Source organism: Emydura macquarii, unplaced genomic scaffold (assembly GCF_026122565.2).
Source record: "Emydura macquarii macquarii isolate MOO-44397 ecotype Brisbane River unplaced genomic scaffold, CSIRO-AGI_Emac_v2 contig_1390, whole genome shotgun sequence".
Lineage (NCBI taxonomy): Eukaryota > Metazoa > Chordata > Testudines > Chelidae > Emydura > Emydura macquarii.
Window position 1 is genome coordinate 212,712 of NW_027131527.1, and position 22,634 is coordinate 235,345.

The following is a 22,634-nucleotide window of genomic DNA, read 5'->3' on the forward strand; positions in this document are numbered from 1 at the left end:
TACACACAAGGGGTTATGCCAGCAAAACTTTTCTTGGTCAGGGGTAGGTGTGTGTGGGTGTGCCCCCTCCCCCCTCACACCCCTCAACATTGAAAGTTTTGTCTCCATAAGTGCTAGTGTGGACAAGCCCTAAGTAGCAAATTTTACTCAGAATGGTTGTTGAACAATATTTCACGTAGCATATTTGTAGTAAACCTCAAAGTTTTTGTTTATATGCTGTAGAAACTCGGCTATTCTGCACATTTAGAAAGGAGGGTAGGCTGAAAAAGTCTGAGTCTAATGGGAAGAAGGAAACAAAAGCACCTATGTTTAGCAATGCATAGTGCATGTATCTGCTGAGAGAGGTATGCTTTGATTACATCTAGATGAGTGCCCCAAGTCATCCCACTCGCCCTTGAGTAATTGGCTATAACAGTGAAGTTGGACGATTTGCCCTCACTTAAATCAAGGTTTAAATTTATTCCTTATTTTCCTAACAACGAGCATTAAAATTAGGAAATGTCTACCTACCTATGCTGAAATTACACCATAAATTGCAGTGTAAACATACACTTAGCCACAGATGAACCTTCCAAAGGTTCATAAGTTGCTCATTCAAACCTTCTTTGATTATGAAAACATTACATAAGCAGGCTTTCTCCTGAGTTCTTTGGGTGAGCTTGGGAAATAAAAAGGAAGAAAAGTGGGTGTTTTTTTTTTTTTTTTTTTTTAATTTGTTTTTTCTTTTCCTGCCAAAGTTGGAGACAAGGAGAAGACGACTTCTCCCCCAGCACATCTGAGGGGTACAGTGATTCCTTCTTGGTCATGTATAAATACTGTACTTGCAATTGGAGGTATTTTAACTTTTTCTGTAATAGAGTAGCTGGCATAACTGGCAGGATACAGGGATGTTGGAAGAGCTCTATCTGCTGACTTTTAGAAACAATTTCAGTAGAATTCTGTTCTTGTACTATCTGAGTACTTTTCAGCCCAATTGCTGCTGCTTCTATAGGAGAAGTCATTGGTTCAGGTTACATTTTAAGCCAAGTGACGGTGTGAGGGAGGGGTGCAACTAGGAATTATGTTTAAACTAGAGATCTTATTGGGAGGACACTAAAATCTCATGAGATGTTCTCAATACTTTCACGGGGGGGACTTACAAAAATTTTTGTTTTGTTCTGCTGCTGATATTTAGAAGGCTCTTCTGAGTAGCCCTAAGAAGAACATCACCTGCCAGCCCCCCTCTTCCCCAATCTTGGGCCAACCTTCCTTTTATACTTTGTGTGTGTACATGTGCTCAGTTTCAAGTTGGGCTCTGCTATTGCTATTACTGGTAAATGCCCTCTTGCAGGGCCTGTGTGAAGGTGTGGCTGAGTGTCTTCCTCTCCCCCCCCGCCCGACCTCCCAGAATAGTTCATGAAAGTCATGTTGTAGTGCTAGAGCATGAAAAAGAGAACCTGATTCTAAGAAGGTGCAAAGTAGTGGGAAAAATAGGCCCAGGAAGTGCAACTAACAAGAAACAAAACACTGAAAGTAGCGTGCCCAAAGAAATCTGAAATTAGTGGGGGGATAGCCCTGTAATCCCTTTTAGTAGCCTTAGAAGATATTTTTAGCACAAATAGAAATAGTACTGTCAGATAGTATGTGGGTCTCCTCAAGCTGATGGGGACTGTTGTAGTTACAGAGCTGGCTGCAGCTTTTCCTGTCTGAGTGCACCCTCCTCAGATATTGGGCCTCTTGACTGTGTCAGCTGGAAGTCTTCCTTTCAGGAGGGGTGACTAGGCCGCTTTCTAAATATATTGTTTTAATGATAGGAACACAGCATGGTATGAGTGAGATTTGCCCACAGTGTTTTAAAATCTTTTCTACCGTACCCTATTTTTACCATCTTTGGAAGGTTAAGGATGCTTATTGGCTTTAGGGCTTGTCTCTGTGTGCTTCCTGACAGCTGTCACACCCCTCTCTAGAGTTTAACTGTTTAACTTGAGCTGTCTGTTCCTAACCTGGGCAAAACAAGATTTATAATGTAGCTGGTACCTGTAAGTATCCTCACAATTTAATAGCACAGACATTGTTCCTTAACCTCCTTTATCGGGAGGTGTTTGTAGCTGGAGCTGTTGTTACCTGCCAGCTATTCACCTGAATCTCCCCCATGTGCCTACAGTAAATACTTCACTATATACAGACAATAAACATTTCCCCTGAGCAGCTCACTTACAGTATTCATAAATTGAGATCAGCCCCACTATCCTACACGGGCCATTTAAGAGGTTTGTATTTACAGTACGTCAGAGTGGAGACCACTTCACTTAAATAGTCAAATCCTCTGGCTTAGAGGTTCTTGTTTACTATGTCATTAATCCGTAAAGCCTTACATATGGCCACATAGTACTGAGGGATGTTTGGTTTTTTTTCATTCCTGCATCCAATGGTTTTGAGGCCTGCACTGGAATTATTCTTTTTCTAAAATGTATGCTTTCTCTCTCTGTCAAAGGGACATACCCTGTGCCAAGAGGAATTATCCTAAAGTTTGAACAGTCGTACTGAGGGCACTATCTATTTTGAAAAGGAAAATTGAAAGGTACAATTTATTCTTGTGGCCTTGACCTTAGAGGCCCAAATTAGATGTCACCACTCTCTCTATATTTTTAAAAGAATAAAAGTTGCTCACCCCATTTCTGAGCACAAATTAACACGTTTTCATGATACAAGAACCCGTGTCGTTTTTAAAAAAAACAAACAAAAACCCAGAAACCTTTTTTTTTTAACAATTCTTTTTGTCATACCTCTGGGCATTCGTGTTTGGGGTGTTGTGTAGCAACAGTACCTTCTGCAGCATTCTCTCTCGGTTTTTCTTGTTTAACATTTTTATTACTGGAATGACGAAGGGCTAACCAGCAATGGATTGTGTTAGGCAATGTCCGTAGCAAACTGTTCCTGCCCTGAAGCATTTAAAATTCTACATGGACAAGACAGAGACGGTGGGGGTAGAGGTAGAACACACTAGCAGAGTGAATAGTGAGATAGGAGAGGGTCAGCTAAATGGGAAGGGAAGTTGAGGAGCAGATATTGACTGAAGCTGAGGTGCAGAGACTGAGAGACGGGGAGGCTGAAGCAAACAGACAGTCAGCACAGGGAGAGAAAGTCCAATCAAAACAGACTCTTTGTGTTAGGAGAACTGTTTACCAAGGTCCCTGCTTTGGCTGCTTCTGCCCCTACTGCCTGGAGTCTCTGGCTTGCTCCTAGCCTATCTGTAATTTTGGCACCACTGAATGCTGGTGCCCCACATGTGTTAGTGTGGTTCTCCAGCACATTGCTGGGGAGTGTGGGGACCCCAGCTGGGCCCCCCTTCACTATCAACCTCCCTCCCATGCTGCAGCAATCCTGGCTTTAGCTGCTTCTGCCCTACCATCTGGCCCATATGTCAAGGGGGAGTGGAGGAGCAGAGTTGATAAACATACTCAATGGAAGAGATTTTCAAAAGCCCTCCTCATTGGCCTAACTCTGCTCACGTTGAAGTCCAGTACAATTTCCACTGACTTTAAAAGCAGCAGAATTAACCTAACTGTAGTTTTGAAAAGCCCACCCAGGTTATTTGGAGTGAACTAATCCCAAAGAAGGAAAGACCTGATTATCAATAATGGGATTGTCCACTGTTCATAAATGACCAGAGTCCATACCTTGTCATTTTACATTGCTTTCCATTATGACCTGCTGATGGCTGAAAAGGCAAATGGTGCCACTGGTTGAAACATTTTAATGAGAAAAGTTGGAAATTGAGCCACCCACCAGCACTGAGGTTGACTTTGGTCCCCTTCACTGTCTCCCTCTCCCTTTATTTGCTGCCTGGCTATTTAGATGTCTAGGTATAACCCAATATAAGTAAATCTTACTCCCACAGTCTGAGGTAGGTAGTGAACCTCCTAATTAGGATTAGTATTTGAATTAATGTGAGTTTTCCAAAAGCTGTGTGAGGAATATCACAAAGGGATGCTGGATGTGGAATATCTCAGTGGGTAAGCATGGGATGAGAATCTTTGGTCTGTTTTCTAAATACGCAAAGACCACCAAATGCAGCTAGATGTCAGGAAAACAGCAGAAGAGTGGCCCCACACTGACCACCAAGTGATGTCTGGGGAAGTTGAGACCAGAGTTATGAAATCACTTAATTTCCTTCCCAGAGAGGTGTATCTTGGACACTCCACACATGGAGCCCCTTGTGAAAAGGCTAATGCTATTTGACTCTCCCTAGGGGCTTGGTTTGAAATTACTCTAGTTTTTGTAGCCAAAAGTTTGTGCTTGGGCTAAGTTTCGAGTTCATGACATTTTGATATAGACAGGGTTTGCATGTGAAACTTAAACAGAGCTGGTGGCAGTACTTCATCATGCTACTGGAAACATTTAGCAATGCCTTTTGAAAGCTAAAACAGGCATTCTCATGTAAAATGGGATATTCTTCAAAACAGGCAGTTGTTTGTTTCTCTTCTTCCGGAGAAACCTTTTCTGGGGCTGAGTGTCAAGGGGTGGAATGATTTTTATTGTGAATCTTTGACAAACATCTTCATCATACTTCTTGTGAATTTCTTGTTACACTCAAGATTACAAGACAAATTTGTGCTAGACCATTCTGTGATGCCTCAATCAGACCCCAAGGAGTAATTATTATAGATGTTCCGAGGTATGAGGGCTCTATTCTCTCACTTCATCCTGCTGAGCTTGTGACTCCAGCCACAGCTTGGGGGATAGCAGAGCTGTTCACCCTAAATTCCTCTTTCTGCAAGTAAGTGAGCAGATGGATTGCGGGATAGGAGGAGTTCTGAACCTGCCCTTTCTCTACTACCTCACTCCAGCTGGCGAGCTGACATGCAGTTGCAGGAGTATGCTGTGCTGCAAAAATAGATTAAATCAGTTGTGCCCTTTCCTGATGAAAAGGGGAGGAATTGTGGTCATCTGCTCTTGGGGCTATTCTATGTGCCCCCACCTTACACCGGGCAGTCTATAAAGTTGCTGGCTAGCCGTATCAGGCTGGTACGGCAGGTGTCTGTCTTCTCCTGCCTTTCCTGTAACACAGTGTACAGTAATTCCACAACAAACATTTTGTCTCATTTCCATGCTTGGAGTAAGACCATTTGAAAAAATCTCATTATCCCCTCTTCCTTACTAAGCCTCTACCAAAGTCTTGCGGGAGCGCAATCCTTGATCTAAAGGCAAGGTTAGAGGATTAAATGTTAGAATGGTGTTAACCCCTCTCCTGCCCAGTTCTCTGACTGACCAATTGGTGTTGGCTGCTGGGCCTTTCCCATACAGTAGACTCTTTAGGGCACTTCTTCAGTGTAACAGCTTTCTGCTCTTAGAGGCTTTGCTCTTAGTGGTTTTGGTTTTCAATATGGGGCATGCTGCTGCATTCCTTTAGAGAAATGGATTAGGCACAATGTCCTGGAAAGTTTTCTGAAACGTTGAGCAACTCTTATGGTTGATGATGACCTCCTTAGAATAGGAGAAGCACAGAAAACAGAACTCTGCAATGCCAATCAAATCAAAACTTTAGTAACTGCATGACTCGTCCTGATGAAAACAAAACTAGTTATGCAAATTTAATGCAATATAGGAAGATTAAAAATATCACAATGCCACAATCTATGTCCTAGCCTAACAAAACTCCCAGTGCACTATTTTCTCAGCAAATTTGGTTACATGTAAAGCTCTTTTTTCTCCCTGTGTGTCACTACTTACCACCACATTTACCATCACATCTTCAGTCTATCAGGCATGGTGGGAATGGGAGAAGCAGCCCATATGCAAAGTCCAAGTCATAGCATGTGCATGGAGTGTCTTGGTGCAAAGGGAGTTGTGGATGTTTAATGCAGAGCCTAAACCCATTGATGTGGGTCTTCTGGGTTTAACTCAAAACTGATTACACAGTTTAATTTGTTTGTGTGTCTCAGATGGCAACAGGGAGAGAGAACTGTTTTAAAAATTAGAAAATATTATTGTGAGGCTACAAGAATTGGCCGGGGGATTTGGAGTCAAGTGTGGTATCTGAAATGTCATTGAATATCTTTTTAAAATTGACTAGATTTCAAGTTACAACAGTCCTTTTAATATAAAACTCTTGGAATAGGGACTCTTACTTTTTTTGAAATTGAGGAAAGCTCACAGTTAGTCTTCTGAATTTTTACACTGAACTGACCTTTACTCCTGTTCTTTTTCCTCTGCAGATTGCTCTATAGAAGATGCACTATTACCGATACTCCAATCCAGAAGTGAGCTGTTGGTACAAATACCTGCTTTTCAGCTACAACATAATCTTCTGGGTGAGTACAAGGCCAAACTTTCTCCTTCTGTAGCATGAGGTCCTCAGCATGGGACTCGTCTCCCAGAAATGCCGCCTTTCAGTATATGCACATTACTCAGACAATGAATGGCATGGACCTGAATGAAAAATTTCATTATATGGCAAGTGACTGAAACCTTCAAACTCCCGTCACTTCCAACTTAAATTGAAGGCAGGCAAACGTCCAGACGTTTGGACATTTGTCTTGTTGATTTCAGCATGTCAGTAAGGTCAATCTGATACAAATTATAGTGAAAAATGTTGACCTTGCTCCAGAGAGTTCACAATTTAGGTTAGAAAAACAATGTAGATGCACAATAGACCAGTTGATGATGGTCTAGTCTCAGAAACTTGGATGTCTAAATTACTGCTGGGTCCTGCCAGAGACATCCAGGTATATGGACTGATTAAGACTCCTCCAGTCTGAATCTTTTGGGTATGGAAATACTACTGAATAACCTTTCCTGGACATTTTGGATTTACTGTACTGCTTCAGGCTGGAACCAGGAAGCTGAGTGTGCAAGCTGAAGAATAGTTAGGATGTGGGAAGTTATCCAAGATCTTCCGAACATCAAAAAAGTTAATTCTTCTTTGAGTAGTGTCCCTATGGATGCTCCACTTAAGATGCACATGCACCTCTCAAGCCCTTGGTCAGAGATTTTTCCATTGGTAGTGTTTTTGCTTGGCCCACACATGTGCTCTGTACAAATTTGTGCCACACACCGAGTGTACAGAGCTGCATAAGCGAACTGCCCTTAGTTCCTTCTCTTCTGCCTCAGCCTGAGACAGAATCTAGCATGAGCACCTTGTGCATTCCTCAGCATGTCATAGTTCTTGTTTTTGTTTGTTGGGTGGTGGCATAGAATTAGATAGTAGTGAGAGGTTTGGCTAAGGCTTTTCCTCTCTCCTTGTTTTCCATCCCTTTTTTTGGGGGAGTTTATTTGGCCTGGCTGGTCATGTCTAGCTTGCCAGGTTTCAAATGCTGCTTGTCTTGTTGGGAAGCTATGTAGATCAGCAATGGCCTCTCTAAGTGTATCCATTGCATGGGAGAGTCCCATAGCTCCCAAAAGTGTAACTTTTGCCGAGCTCTCAAATGTAGAGCAAGGAAGAATCAGGAGACCAAACTGAGGCTTCTGATGGAGTGCTGTCTTTGATGGATTTCTGAGTCAGTTCAGGAGACCCTCTCCTGTATATCTGTCTCTGGAGAGACCCTGCCTCCCTTTGACCTTGAGTAAGGTCTCCCCTAAGAGGGGGAAGACTTTAGAGGACTCAGGGGAAGTGCTGAAGAAGAGATTGGTCTCCCACCACAAAGAGTTGGCTCCCGAAAGGTGCTGATTTCCTGCTAAGTCTATGATGTCAGAGGCCTTGATCTCTCAACTCCTGTACTGTGGAGGAAGAGTCCTTCGCCTCCAGTACCAGTGGGACTGGGAGATCCTGGAGCGCTTCAGAGAAGCAATCTCCCACAGGACCCTCGGTACCAGGAGTGAAGGATAGGGAGGCCCAAGACATACACTCCTCTAGAATGGCACCATCTACATCAGAATTACAATTGGTGCCTTGTCACTTAGCACCGTTGGTACCAGCAAAAATGAAATGCCAGACACCTTCCTTCCCGGTGCCTACGTGCTCCAGGGCAATGGCCCCATTGGTACCAACCCATTTGGTGTATCAGGAATTCCCCTACTGCAGGGACTTTTCAGTTTTTAGATAAATCGGAGTCCCCATTCCTTATGGGTACCGAATGATGCTCTGTACTGAGGCCTCAAATCTCCAGATTACCATTGCTTCCTAGTACCAGAAGATTCTCCACTTTTTCCTACTGGAAACTATTGGCGTATAGAAAAATAAGCCCAACTGGTGTGAAGGGCTTGGAGGTACGATTATGGTTTTAAGTTTGTCCGTGTACCCATCACAGAGTGCCTGCAGATTGGACTCTGGACTGTTGCTTTCCAATTAACTATGTCTGAGAACTGAGAGGGGAGAGGGCAGGGATGCCTAAAAAACTCTATGCCTAAGCTTACCTCCCTTAGGTTATGTCTACATTACAGTGGTACAACTATGGCATTCTTAGAGGTGGTAACTGGGTTGACGAAAGAATCTTCTTATTGTTCTAGCCATATCTACACTGGGAGTTAGGTCAACCTAACTATGGCAGCCCGGGCACGAAATTTTTCACAGCCTGAACAATGTAACTAGGTTGGTCTAGTTTTTAAGCATAGACCAGGCCTTACTGTGGCTCTTCATGCTTGAAAGGCATTTTGAGATCCTTGAATGAAATCCGGGACTCCATTATAATATTGCTAGTTTGTCTGTGCCACCCCTTTTATTTTATGCTTGTGCAGTCACGAGCATACTGAAAACTTTGTTTCCTAGTGGCAACTGAAGCCATCATGGGGTTGTGGCAGCTGGACGCCTAGGCTTGAATTGTACTAAAATAGGCGTAATGCCATGCGTGTGCTTAACTCAAGCAGTTTCTAAAGCTGTATAAGAAGTGTTGCTTGTGCTGTGTCCTAGTGCCGCTTACCAGCACTAACTAGTGCACACAAGAGCCAGGGTTCTGAACATGCTTCCGCCCAGATATGACATTGTAGGATGTTCAGCTCTCATAACAATGTTGGTGGCAAACCCCTTTTCATCATTGCGTTTGTGCTCAGATAAGTTACAGCTGCCCTCTGCCTCCGGGCTCCCAGGGCCTTTCCCCCATAGCAGAATTGTGCAGTGACAGCTATAATTTGGCCTGAATCTAGGTAAAGGTAAAATCTCTCTCTGCAATATTTCAGTTCAACTATAGATACATATAGAATCATAAAATATTAGAGTTGGAAGGGACCTCAGGAGGTCATCTAGTCCAACCCCCTGCTCAAAGCAGGACTAACCTTAGCTAAATCATCCTAACTAGGGCTTTGTCAAGCCGCAGTTTAAAAACGTCTAAAGATGGAGATTCCACCCCTCCTTAGATAACCCATTCCAGTGCTTCACCACCCTCCTAGAGCAAAACGTTTTCCTAATATCCAACCTAGACCTCCCCCACTGCAACTTGAGATCATTGCTCCTTGTTCTATCCTCTACTACCATTGAGAACAGCCTAGCTCCATCCTCCTTGGAACCCCCTTTCAGGTAATTAAAGGCTGCTATCAAATCCCCCCACATTTTTCTCTTTTGTAGACTAAACAAGCCTAGTTCCCTCAGTCTCCCCTCATAAGTCTTGTGCTCTAGCCCCTTAATCATTTGTGTTGCCCTCCGCTGAACTCTCTCCAATTTGTCCACATCCTTTTTGTAATGGGGGGGCCCCAAAACTGGACACAATACTCCAAATGCAGCTTCACCAATGCCGAATAGAGGGGAATAATAGCTTCCCTCAATCTGCTGGCAATGCCCCTACTAATGCAGCCCAATATGCTATTAGCCGCCTTGGCAACCAGTGCACGCTGCTGACTCATAGCCAGCTTCTTGGCCACTGTAACCCCCAGGTCCTTTTCTGCAGAACTGCTGCCTAGCTCGTCGGTCCCAAGTCTGTAGATGTGCATGGGATTCTTCCGTCCTAAGTGGAGGACTCTGCACTTGTCCTTGTTGAACCTCTTCAGATTTCTTTTAGCTCAATCCTCCAATTTGTCTAGGTCCCTCTATGTCCTATCTCTACCTTCCAGGGTATCTACCACTCCCCTAGCTTAGTGTCATCTCCAAACTTGCTGAGGGTGCAATCTACCTCATCCTCCATTTAGTTAATGAAGATGCTGAACAAAACTGGCCCCAGGACCGACCACTGAGACTCTCCGCGTGTGACCGGCTGCCAGCTAGACATGGAGACATTGATCACTACCCATTGAGCCCGATGTTCTAGCCAGCTCCGTATCCATTTTATAGTCCATTCATCCAACCCATACTACTTTAACTTGCTGATAAGAATACTGTGGGAGACTATCAAAAGCAGCCATGCAAGATTCTGCTTGCTTAGGGACAAGTAAAATCTCTTAAAGTTTTCGTTGTCTTCAGTCATCATGGGAGAGAGCAGGTAAGTAGCTCTTGTGCCTGGACAAATCAATATTCAGGAAGACTGAATAAAACCATACAGCTTAAGTAAACATAACTCTCTCTTTAGGGAATTTGGTATCTTTTCATTTTTGCAAATAGCCAGAGACATCCATTTCCTTGAAAACTAAAAAGTGACACGTGGGGGGGGGGGGGGGGAATAAAAAACTTGCTTCCCTTCAGGAAACTGTTAAGCCTTCTCATTAAATTTCTTGAGTCGCCTGAGATGGTCACAAAGTCTGCTATGGCACTACGTTTCTCTATTAATTTACTGTCCTTTTCCCCTACATCTCACACCAGAAGCTGTCAGGCTATAGCCTATATATTTGCCGAGACAGACTTTGTTTAATTTATTTCAGTATAAATATATTTTTCTTTTTCTTTCGTCCTTATTGAAGACACCACATTGTCAACATTTCCTGCTGTAGATTTGCCTGATATCTGCTGTCCAAAAGGAAGCAGTTTAAACTATGAAGTTTAGCCCAGTGTTTGCTATGCTTTCATGTTTTCTCATGTCTAGCTGATCAGACAGTTAGACCCTTGAACTAGGTTGCGACCTTTCCCAGTGTACTGTAAATGACAGGTCACAAATAACAGTGATCAGTGGCTTTGCATGTAGAATGTAGCTGAGCAATGTGATACAGGTATGACTTTTTTTTTTTAAAAGGCCTGTATAGTTTTAACCCTTGCAGGTCCAAAATTTAACTAAGCTTTAGGAAAAAATCTCAATGCTTATGAAACCTTTGTTGTTCTGATCAAGGGTAGTAAGCAAGATGAGAAATATCGGTCCCTTGGTATCTAAAGTGTATTGGAAGCTGTGTTTAAAATAAAGAAAATGACCCGCGATCACAGTAAATCCAAAGGGTTTTCCTGTTTGCAGGCCAGCGGGCTCTGCAGGGAAGCATGCAATCAGTCCGCTCTGCAGAGAGCCAGTCTAGAGTCAGGGAGGTTGAATTGTGCTTCTGTCTGAAGGAACGGCATCCTCTCGCTCGCGGTTCTCACCTGTTAAGGTTCTGTATGTTAAGACATAAAGTCATTACGTTGCAAACTTCCAGCAATAGTCTTCTATGTTTTTTAGTAACTTCTCCACATGTAGGCTGTGAACGGAACAGTGCCGTCACTTGTGGACGTGTGCACATGACGCAGCCCACAGAGTGAGTCATCACTTTGCTTTGTCCATCCTTTCTTGTAAACAGAGGGAGGATAGAAGTGAATAAGAGTCCTATTCTCCTTCATGGTCCTCTGGTTCCTGCGCCTTGTCTTAATAAACATTTTAGAGGTACTATTCCTTTCTAAGGCTGGTAAAATCAAGTATTCTCTCAGTGCTGACTAGGATCCTTCACTAGTTCTTTACCTCATTAGGTGGGCAGATCTTTCATTATCTCATGAGTCCTTCCCCCAGTGTCAGAACTTTGTTTTCCTGACTATATGTAGTGTAGTTGTAGCTGTGTTTGGTCCTATGATGTTAGAGGCACAAAGTGGATGAGGTAACAGAAGTTGGTCTAAAAAGTTATTACCTCACCCCGCCTTGTGTCTCCCACTCTAGCATGATTAGGGCTGAATCTCACATTGAGACTTCCCTGTGTTCTGAAACAACTGTGGGGCAAACACAGCATTGTTGTGCTATATCATAAACAGCTCATTGACGTGATGATGACTCTGTGCTTCAAGGGTCAGATTCTGACACACTTACATTGAGTAGCACCTTACTCTGAAAGAGGTCCCACTGTCGTCAGTTGACTACTGGAGATGTAGGACACTAGTCAGAATGGGTACGTCTACACTGCAATTAAAAACCTGTGAGTGGCCAGTTGACTTGGGCTCATGAGTCTTGGGCTGCAGGGGTGTTTCACTGTAGTATAGACTTCTGCGCTCGGGACCCTCCCACCTCAGAGGCTCCTAGAGCCTGGGCTGTAGCCCAATCCTGGAAATCTACATTACAGTGAAACCGCCCTGCAGCTTGAGCCCACGTCAGCTGGCATGGGCCAAATGTGGGTTTTTAATTGCAGTGTAGACATGCCCACTGAGTCAGAACTGTACACTCTAACCCTATGTTTCTTGGTTGTGGAGCAGTGCTCCAAAACACTAACCCTTCACCTTGAAAGCTCTGTGGAGGGCAGGAGGGGTACCTCAATAACACTTCTTGTTCTGAATTGCTTGCAGTCTTGAAATCCAATCCAGGAATCACAGAGGTGAGAGAGAAATTGGGTTTTAAATCTGTTTTTCATAATTTAAAGGTGTTGCTGTTGATGTAGGTGAGGGGATTCAGAGAGAGTTTGAGCATGACTGTCTCCTTTCAAAAGACAGTTGTTCTATATAGCAACGATAATTCAGTGACCCTGGGAGAAAATCCTACAAAAGAAGAGGGTATTTCTTTCTGAACAGAATATAAAAAGAAAAGCCAACATTTCAAAGTTGTTGTGGATCTATAAACCGAAAGGCAGGAAGGGCCCAGCTGCTGGTGGCTCATTTGAACTTCCTGTTTGCAGAGGTGTGACTGAGTTGTGTATGTTTCCATCCACCCTCTTTCATGCTGCATGTGGTTTTACTGATTGTAAAGTTTAGAGGCCATCTGGATGATCCAAGATGTTTTTGTTTTAAAACATATTGTTTGAGTCCCTGTAAAAGGCGGAGGTCATCTGGATGCCTAAAACTTGCCAAGGCTCACTGATTTGCAGCATTCACTCTGGCTTAACTTTTAAGACTATTTGCCACTACAGAGTACCAATTACAGATTTTTCAGCAGTTATCAATGAGGCATTTAAAGTCTCGCATGGGATTTAAAAACAAACTCGCTCATTTAAATATTTGCAACTTGGCAGACGTGGAAGTGCACTGTCATTGCACTTCTATAAATTCAGTGGTAGATATGGAGTTTTGTGACCTGTTTCAGAAGATGATTTAAAATGCAGTGCACCTGGGGCCTGATCTTGTGAGGTACTACGTGCCCTTGGCTCCCATTTGAGTTCAGGGGGCTCAACATCTTGGAGGATTAGGCACCTAAAAGAAGGAGAGTACCATCTCTGATGATGAGTCATCTCATTGCCTCTATTGTTGGATCAACTCTAGCCCACATGGATAGTAACTGAAACTTGTTAAAACAGGACAGTTGTCTGATGGCCCGTGTAATGATGGGGTTTGATCTCTGTCCATTGACTTCTGGACTGCTATCTGCACAACAGTTAGATCTATTTGGGGTTTATGTTGAGAGTCTCTGGCCTCTCACCAAAGACCAAATGAGCATGGAAGCCCTCCAGGTCTGAGAGGTGGTCCTTGTAGCTCAAGTTAGAGGCGCATTGGCTGGCAAACAGAACTAGGAGAATAAAAATCACTGTGAATCCTAAATTTGGCTTTGTTCCCACACAGCTCCTTCAGCACACATTTGAGTAAGATTTTTGTTCTCCTGGATATCTGTTTAGGAGGAGAGCGTGGAAGCTCATGCCTGGATAAAACATGCTGATTCACAATGTGGTCATGCTACAATGTGTGTTCATTTCACAAGTGCTTGCCAGGTCATCAAATTATATTGGCGGATTTGGATGTGAAGCTGTTAGTCAAACAGGGAACACATACAGTAACAGAACACATACATACAGGTCCCCCACAAATTGTGCCTACTGACAGCAATAATCCTAGGGCCAGATTGTAAAGGCTACTTGGTGTCACAATTTGGCCCATAGTGCACTCTTGACAGCAATTCATAGGCTAAAATGCATTCATCCAAAACACTTTTTCAAATGAATCTGAACAGGGAAACGCAGCTCTTTCCTACTGGGCAGCTTGCATTGCTACTGTACTTGATGAAATAAGCTTCAGTGTTTAATGAGAAGCTTATTATTTTATCAAGGACAGCAGCAATGCAAGCTGCCCAGTAGAAAAGAGCTGTTGAAATTCATTTGAAAAATGTTTTGGATGAATGCACTTTAGCTTCTACAGAGCCAACATGGCTAAGAAGGAGAGAGCCTGATTGTATTTCTGCTGCTGATTCGCAACAGATAATTCCCTGAGATTCAACAGGGAGGTTGCAAAAGTATTGAGGATATGATTTGGCCTACAAAATATCTAGCTGGTGATGCACAAGAAGGAAAGAATGCAGTTAACTTTCAGAGCACAAGCTGGGTGCTTGCCGGTGACTGAACAATATATCCTCCTCTTAGTTGTAAACTGGGCATGTGGGGCTTGGAAGGTGCTGGAGGTGATTAACATAGGAATCTCCACTGTCTTTAATAATAATTAATAATAAAAAGGCACTTTTCAGAGGAGACCTACACTTTGAAAGAAATAATAGAAATAAGACAAACTTTTATTAGCCAAGTCAATAATCCCTTTGAGTGACAGCAACATAACAAGGAGATGGGCAAAAGTGGAATGAACATAGCAGTCTAAAAAGCAAATCAATTTTAATTTTGCTATGCTACATCCAAAGGCCCCTGGAGCCTTCATCTGGAGTTAAAACATTCATTGTTGTACCAAATAGATCAACATGGTTTTTCTGCTATCCCCATATTTAGAGCAACAAAGACACATGGAACTGTAGAGAGAAATCAAAAGGTAGTGTGTTCCCTTTTCCTTCTAGGACCTGTGGGACAAGCAAATGTCTTTCTGCTGAACCTTAAGTGGAAACAGTTTTTCTGTAGCTGTCTCTGAAGAATTCTCCATGGCCTCTTGTAGTACAAGAATAGATAATCAGAAGCAACATGCAGCTGTTTTAATTGCTGGGTGCCCAATCCCCCTACCCAATAACTCCTGTCTAGGCAGGGTAAAAATATACTGCCTAATAGAAACCTATATAAATACTTTTTTCTCAGTTCAGAAATCCATTTTTTTAATTAGGAGGGGAACAAACAGGAAGGCTTTAATCAGTTCAAAGACAACAAACACAAGTGTGTTCAATAACTCAGTATGAGAATAGCAACATGATCTTCTATTCTTTTTGTGTGTATCAATTGGTTCCATTTATTTCCTTTTCTTATTCTTTAGAAACCTTCCTCAAGTTCCAGTTAACTTCAAGTGCCTTTTACCTCTTGCCAAAATTAACTCACGCAGTGGCAACTTGCTACCTTGTCTACTGCAATCTACACCAGCCTCCTCTTCTCTTGCCTTCTGGTATCTTTGGGGCACATGATGGAAGGAGGGAGTAGGAAATATTAGATAGATGTCTTAAAAAGAGCTGGTTGACATTCAGAATTCCCTTTCCGTGGGAAATTCCGACACTTTGAAAAGAAAATTGTTCCTAACTAGAACACAACCTAGAAAATTTCAAAATTTTCCTTAAAAAAAATAAAACCACTTTTTTCATATTGGAAAAATTCAAATGTTTTCATTTGCTCACTTTCCCTCTTTTCTGTAACAGCCCCCTCTTCCCCCCCCCAAAAAAACAAAACAAAACCCAAACCACCCTACCATGAGTTCGTGGGCTGTCTCCTGGAGTTGGGGGACCTTAGAAGCCATGAGAGCCCCCAGATCAAGCCACGGCTTTCACTCCACAACATGGACTCTGGAACTCCTAGTCAGGCTGCCTGGCAGGGTTGTCCTGGAAGCTTTACCCTGGAAGCTTAGGCTCCTCAGCAGCCCACCAGGTGATTTGGCAGGAAACTAGAGAGTTCTGTTGGAATTTGTCAGAATCAAAATGTTTCCACAAAACATTTGGTTTTAACAAATCAGCAGTTTCTGATGAAAACCTCATCAGAAACGTTTGGTTGAAAAATTTCCTAACTAGCTGTAGCTTTGAACTTGTATAATGTGTAATAGAAAAGCCACAATGAAACATTTTTATGCCCTGTCTGAAAAGAGTCACCACTTAAAGACTTAAGTGTGGTCTAGGTCAGGACACTACTTCTTTGGAAACGATTGTGTTTTTCAAAACTTATTAAAGTGGTGGTGGTGTGGGTTTAACACTCAAGGTTTGTACTTGCCCCCACATGACCAAGATGTATGTTCATTGTATGCTCTTGCTCATCCAGCAATACCTTGAAATGTAAGTTCAACTTGCACCACTTTGCCCACCCATGTCTCTTTTTCATTTGTAATCGTCTTCCATTGCTTTCTGTGCATGTCCTATAATGTGGTATGGTGTACTTGCAGAGTCATCTGACGCTTTTCTGAGTAACTTTTTGCATAAAACACCCTCAGCATTTTTAGCCACTGAGCAAACTAGGAATTTCTCTAGCTCTGATAACAGTGCCATGTCTGTGGCAATAGAAGCCATGGCACTTCACCTATAAGGTCAACAGGTATGCTCTAGGGGAGTAAATTACTGCTTGATCAGATAAAGAGCTGGTTAGATCACAGACACTGGAGATGGAAAATGTCATCTTCATATAGGTATTGATATTGGGTATTTAAATACAAACTGCTTGTGACTACAAAGTGTTGAGGATGGAAAGGTCATGAGGTCCGAACAAGGATAAATTTTTGCTTCCTATGAATGAGCTGAGTTAATGAGGGTTATACAATGTGTGTCAGTGCAAAAAACTGATTTAGGTGTGTCTCAAACTTGCTGAAAAGGAAGGAGTTGGAGACTATCCTTACAACCTAATTCAAAGTAGCTTAAATAAGTTAGATAAGCCATTTCTTTGCTTCCTGCTTCTAATTGACAAGGGATGGCTCACTCAATAACTGCCCTGTTCTGTTCATTCCTCTGAAGCATCTGACACCAGCCACTGTCATAAAACAGGATACTGGGCTAGATGGACCATTGGTCTAACCCAGGATGGCTGTTCTTCTGTTCCTATGGCTGTAATGCTGCTTATTATACAGTAGTACCTACCTCATGGAAGGCAGTGTCCAGAGGATAAGGTACAGGACTGGAAGTTGGGAGATCTAGATTCTGTTCCTGGTTGATCACCAATTTGTTCTGTGGCCTTGGACAAGTCAGACAATAAGCAGCTTATGTTTGGTGCTGTAGAGAAAGGGAAGCCAGTGGAGGGATGAAAAGAGGGAGGTGACGTGATCAAAGCAAAGGGCTAAGAGTGAGGGGGTTTTTTTGTTTTGTTTTTTTTCTTTCAGCAGCACAGTGAATGGTATAAGTGGAGCAAGATTGTATTTGCCAAGGCCAGAGAAGAGAATGTTGCAGTAATTGAGGTGCAAGATGAAGAGAGCCTGTGTGAGAGTTTTAGCTGCATGGATGGATAGGAAAGGTGGTAGCTTAGAGATGATGAGCAGAAAAATTCTGCAAGATTTGGAGAGATCCTGGATGTGACAATATAGAAAGAGTTTTTGAGTCAAAGATGATGCCCAAGTTACATGCCTGAGTGACAGGCAGGGTTATGATAGTGTCCACAGTAATTGAGAAAGGAGGTGGAAGGGCTTGCACTGATGTCTAGGGCATCCATGAGGAGATGTCAGACAGAGGGAGAGACTGAGATTTTAGTTTGAACAGAAAGAGACGAGCCTAGAATAGAGAGGTAGATCTGTGAGTCATCTGTGGAGAAATGGTAGTTGAATTCGTGTTTTGCAGATGAGATCACCCAGAGATAAAGTGTAGAGAGAGAGAAGGGGACCAAGGGCAAAACCATCTGGAACCCCTACAGACAGATGGAGATGGGAGGAAGGACATGCTGAAGGAGCCATTAGAGAGGTAGGCAAATCAGCAAAGTTTAGAGTCATGGAACCCAAGGGAGAACAAGATTTCCAGAAGCAGAGCATGGTCAACTGTCATCAATGAAGATGAGGATGGAGTACTGGCTCTGAGCTTTGGCTAGGAAGAGGTCATTAGAGATTTAGTTTCTCCTGCTGCAATATAGGGCTGTGATACGAACCATCTCAAATTACTCTAAGAACTAAAGAGGCAAAACACTAGAATTATTATTAGAGGCCCTGGTCTTGTAAACATGTATTCACATCCTTTTTGCTATACAAATGAATATTCCCATTAAAATCAATGGGATTGTTTATGTGCATAAGTATTTCAGTATCTGGGCCTTAAACCCCAATGTATGTTCTTTCCAAGCACATCTATTATTCTGTCTCTACTGTTGCAAACTATTTGCATTAGTGTTCCATAATCACAAGTCTTTGATTCTGGGGATGGGATGGCTCAGACCCATTCATCCCTCAAATACCTGTTCTAGTCTAGCCACAGCTAATGGTCAGTCCTGATCCTGTGAGGTGCTTAGAGCCTCCTCAAAGGTATTCACTGGGAATTGAGAGGGTTCAGTTCACAAGGGGGAACTTGCACTGCCACTGCTGTGCCATGGGACTAGCTAGAGACTCTCATTCTCTACTTGTGCTATAGACCTGGTATCCTTTGCCAGTACTAAATTTGCTCAAAAGTAATGAAAACCATAGGTGATGCTTCCTGTACTCAAGACCCCCCCCCCCCCCGTCCCTCATTCATTGTGAGTCTTTGTCCCATGTTTGGTTTCCTCAGTATGGGTACAATGGTTGACCTCACATGAGGGGAACACACTTATTCGGGATTCTAGAGTCCTAAAAAGCCCTTCTGTTCCTACAGGAAATGTTAACTTAATTATGGAGTAAGAAACCTCTCCTAGCAGATAATTTTTGTTATACCGTAACAATTATTTTTCTGAGAAGAGGACTGCTGTTCTATGCAAGCCAATACGTGTGCAGAGACTCATAAATACATTCTCCTATTTGCTTTAGTGTATATATTTATGGTGATTACTTTGGGGGGGGAGGGGAAAACGACGTTATTTCACATTGGGAAGCCTTGTTTTCATTCCTGATTAGTGTAATAATCCATTTTTCTTTATTCTTTTCTTTAGCTAGCTGGAGTTGCTTTCCTTGCAGCGGGGCTGTGGGCATGGAGTGAAAAGGTAAGACTAAGATGGACTGTTGGTGTTGCATTAACCAGTTTCTAAAAAGCATTTTTAGTCTCAAGAAACAATAGGGTTAAGAACAACGTCTGAACTAAATTCTTAAGGGGGAAAAATAATTTTCTACTTTTAGAAAGTCCTAGTTTTTGCCTTTAATAGGGATGGGTGTGTCAGTAGGGCCTATATATGAAATCCAGCCCAGGTGTAATGTTCCTCTAATATTTCCCTAATTTAACCTTCTCTCTAGCCCCTTCAAAGCTCAATGGCAGGCACCCCAGCATCACTCTGTTATTTTTCCATCTGTGACGAAATAGATGGATCATCCAGCAGTGCCATTTTTCAGTTAAACAGCAATGCTCGCTGTTCAGTAGCGTTAAGACATGCTCTAGCCCACAAAGTCTCACTCTTGCTATTTTGGGCACTCCTTGATGGCATGGGGGAAAAGATACAAGAACCATGAATTGATTCTGGATGGAGAGAAAGTAGTGTAGTCTTGTGCTTCTAGTCATGTAAAAGAGAAAAAAAAAAAAATGTAATGAAACCTTATTTACTGCCACTCCACTAGGAATGAGCTAGATTAAATATGTACAGGTATACAACTGGATCTACCATCCATACAGCTGGAACCATCCATCATTTTTATAATTGTACAGTTTAGTCAAATTTTTTTGTTTTTGACTTAAATTTTCTTTCTGTTGCTACCAACATTGCTCTGACTTGCTGTGATGGGAACTAAACAATAGGGTTTTGGATTTGCCAATGCCTGATTTACATATAGTGGAGTTGCAATAATTGGTAGCAAAGATGGGTATTTTGGTGGGGGAGAGGGATTGGAGAGTCTGAGCCCTAATGTCTCCACTTCCATTAACAGACTTTATTTTAGAATTTACTGCAGATATGCAATACACCTCTTTGGGTTATTGAGTCCAGCTCCCTGCCAGTAGATCATCTTATTGTGCACCTACTAGAGTTTTAATTTTAATTGAGATGAGATTTCTACCACTTCATTTAGGACAGTGGTCCCCAAACTGTGGGAGCAGCCTCACCCCCCCCCCCCCACAAGGGGGAATGCAGAGGAATGTTTGGGGGGGGGGGGCCTGGGTCAGCCCCCATGGGGGTGGGTGGGAAATGAGCACCACCCAGTCCTGCTCTGCCCTCAACTCTGCTTTGGCCCCAGCCCTGCCTCCAGCCTCAGGTCTGACTCCAGCCAGGCTCCTGGCTCGGGCTCCCTACCGTAGCTCCTGATGGGGTGTGGACAGAGTTCATTACAGGTAAGGAAGGGAGCCACATAAAAAGTTTGGGGATCACTGATGTAGCAGATTATTCCAAAGGCTAGTGGATCATAGTTGGGAAGCTTTCCTAATATTCAATTTAAATTTTCCCTTTCTTAATTTCTTCTCGTTGCTCCTTCGTTGTGGGAGATAGCCTTTCCCTATCTCACATCAGATGCTGTTGAGGAACTGCTAAATAGATCTGAGAGCGGGAGGTGGAATTGGTGAAATCAAAACGGGATTGGGAGAAAAAGCACTTATGGGAATTCCAGTTACAGATTTCACCAACATCTGAAGTGATATTAAATCTGAACAATGAGACAAAAATCTTTTTCTTCGAATTGGTTAAAGAAAGACACACCAAACATGCACATTTAAGAGCTTTTCTGTATGTCTTGTTAATCCTTCTGTCTTCTCATAAACAGTAGGCCAGAGTGACATTTCTTAGACTATGTCTTCACTGATGGCAGCAAATTTGCCGCCATCAGATCGACTTATCTGGATTGACTGAGCGGTCAGTGAAGTCCCACTCAGTCGATCCAGAAATCTATGTATTAAGACCACCTTCTCAAGTGGCGTAGCGCTGCGTTGACAGGAATGTGATTCCCGTCAGTGCAGTGCAGCGAAGACGGCACGCAAAACAGAAGCAGAGACGTCGATGGGAGTTACGCATGTTTTTTGCGTAGTTTGCATAACTCTGGTTGGCTGCTGCCGAATCTCTGAGATAAGTGAAGACAAGCCCTTAGAATCATGAAACGTAAGGCTGGAAGGAACCTCAGGAGGTCATCTAGTCCAGTGGTTCTCAACCATGGGACATGTACCCCTCAGGGTACACAGAGGTCTTCCAGGGGGTACATCAACTCATCTAGTAGATATGTGCCTAGTTTTACAACAGCCTACATAAAAAACACTAGCGAAGTCTGTACAAACTAAAATGCAATACAATGACTTACTTATGCTGCTGTATATACTATACACTGAAATGTAAGTATAATATTTATATTCCAGTTGACTTATTTTATAATTATATGGTAAAAATGAGAAAATAAGCAAATGTTCAGTAATAGTGTACTGTGACACTTCTGTATTTTAATGTCTGATTTTGTAAGTAAGTAATTTAAGTGAGGTGAAACTTGGGGGTACACAAAAGGACCTCAACGCAAGAGGTCCAAAGAAGGCAGAAAACCTGGAAAGATTGAGAGCCACTGATCTAATTCTCTCTCTGTCTCTTTCCCCGCCCCACCCAGTGAAGAGGAGGAACCAAGTAAACTTAGACCATCCTGACAGGTGTTTGTCTAACCTGTTTTTAAAATCCCACAACCTACCTTGGTAACTTATTGTAGTACTTAACTATCCTTATTGTTAGAAAGTTTTTTCTTAATATCTAATCTAAATCTCCCTTTCTGAAGCTTAAGCCCTTTACTACTTGTTCTAGCTTCAGTAGATATGGAGGCCAACAGATCACTGTCCTCTCTATAACAGCCCTTAACATATATGAAGACTGTTATCAGGCCCAGTGGTTCCCAACCTTTTCTCTGCTGCAGCACTCCTCAAGCTCCATGTGCTTCTCCCCCCCCCCCCCCCCCAAGCCAGCAGCTGCAGGAAGGGCATGGAGGGGCAGAGGAGCCAACCCATTGCTCACACAGGAGGGGAGGAGGGAACAGAGAGAGATTGAATTCTGATTGGTTGCTGGAGGAGGTGGGGCAGTGAGGCAGATGGCTAATCAGAAGGCAGGCCTTTGTTCTCAAATGTACCTTTTCAAAAAATTCCGTGGCACACCTGTTTGGGCCTGATGGCACACTGGTCGGGAAACACTGATCAGGCCATTCTCTCTCTCCCCCCCACCCCCACCCCTCCCTGCCATCACATAGTCTTCTCTCAAGACTAAAGATTCCCAGGTTTTTAAATCTTTCTTCAGAGATCAGGTTTTCTAAAATTTTCTGTTTTGTTGCTCTCCTGTGGACTCTCTCCAGTTAGTCCATATCTTTGCTAAAGCGTGGCACCCACAATTGGACACAGTACTCCAGCTTAGACCTTGCCGGTGCCAACTAGAGCAGGATAATTACTCTGCCTTGTGTTACATATGAAACTTCAGTTAATGCACCCCAGAATGATGATCGCCTTTTTTTCAACTGCATCACGTTGTTGGCTTACATTCAATTTGTGATCTACTATACTTCCAGATCCTTTTCTGCAAGTACTACTGCCTAGTCAGTTATTCTCCATTTTTATATTTGATTC

General features: G+C 42.9%; 1 protein-coding gene across 4 annotated transcripts in view; it reads left to right on the forward strand.

Annotated features, from left to right (window-relative positions):
• TSPAN14 (tetraspanin 14) overlaps positions 1 to 22,634 on the forward strand; it is a 67,133-nt gene that overhangs the window by 24,627 nt on the left and 19,872 nt on the right. For 2 of the 4 annotated variants that reach the window (XM_067552463.1, XM_067552465.1), the window contains 3 exons: positions 2,474 to 2,560; positions 6,198 to 6,293; positions 19,072 to 19,122. In XM_067552463.1, coding sequence (XP_067408564.1) covers positions 6,213 to 6,293; positions 19,072 to 19,122 — 132 coding nt within the window. In that variant the 5' untranslated portion in view covers positions 2,474 to 2,560; positions 6,198 to 6,212. The remainder of the gene's footprint in view (positions 1 to 2,473; positions 2,561 to 6,197; positions 6,294 to 19,071; positions 19,123 to 22,634) is intronic. The other 2 variants (XM_067552464.1, XM_067552461.1) reach the window with 1 other exon arrangement.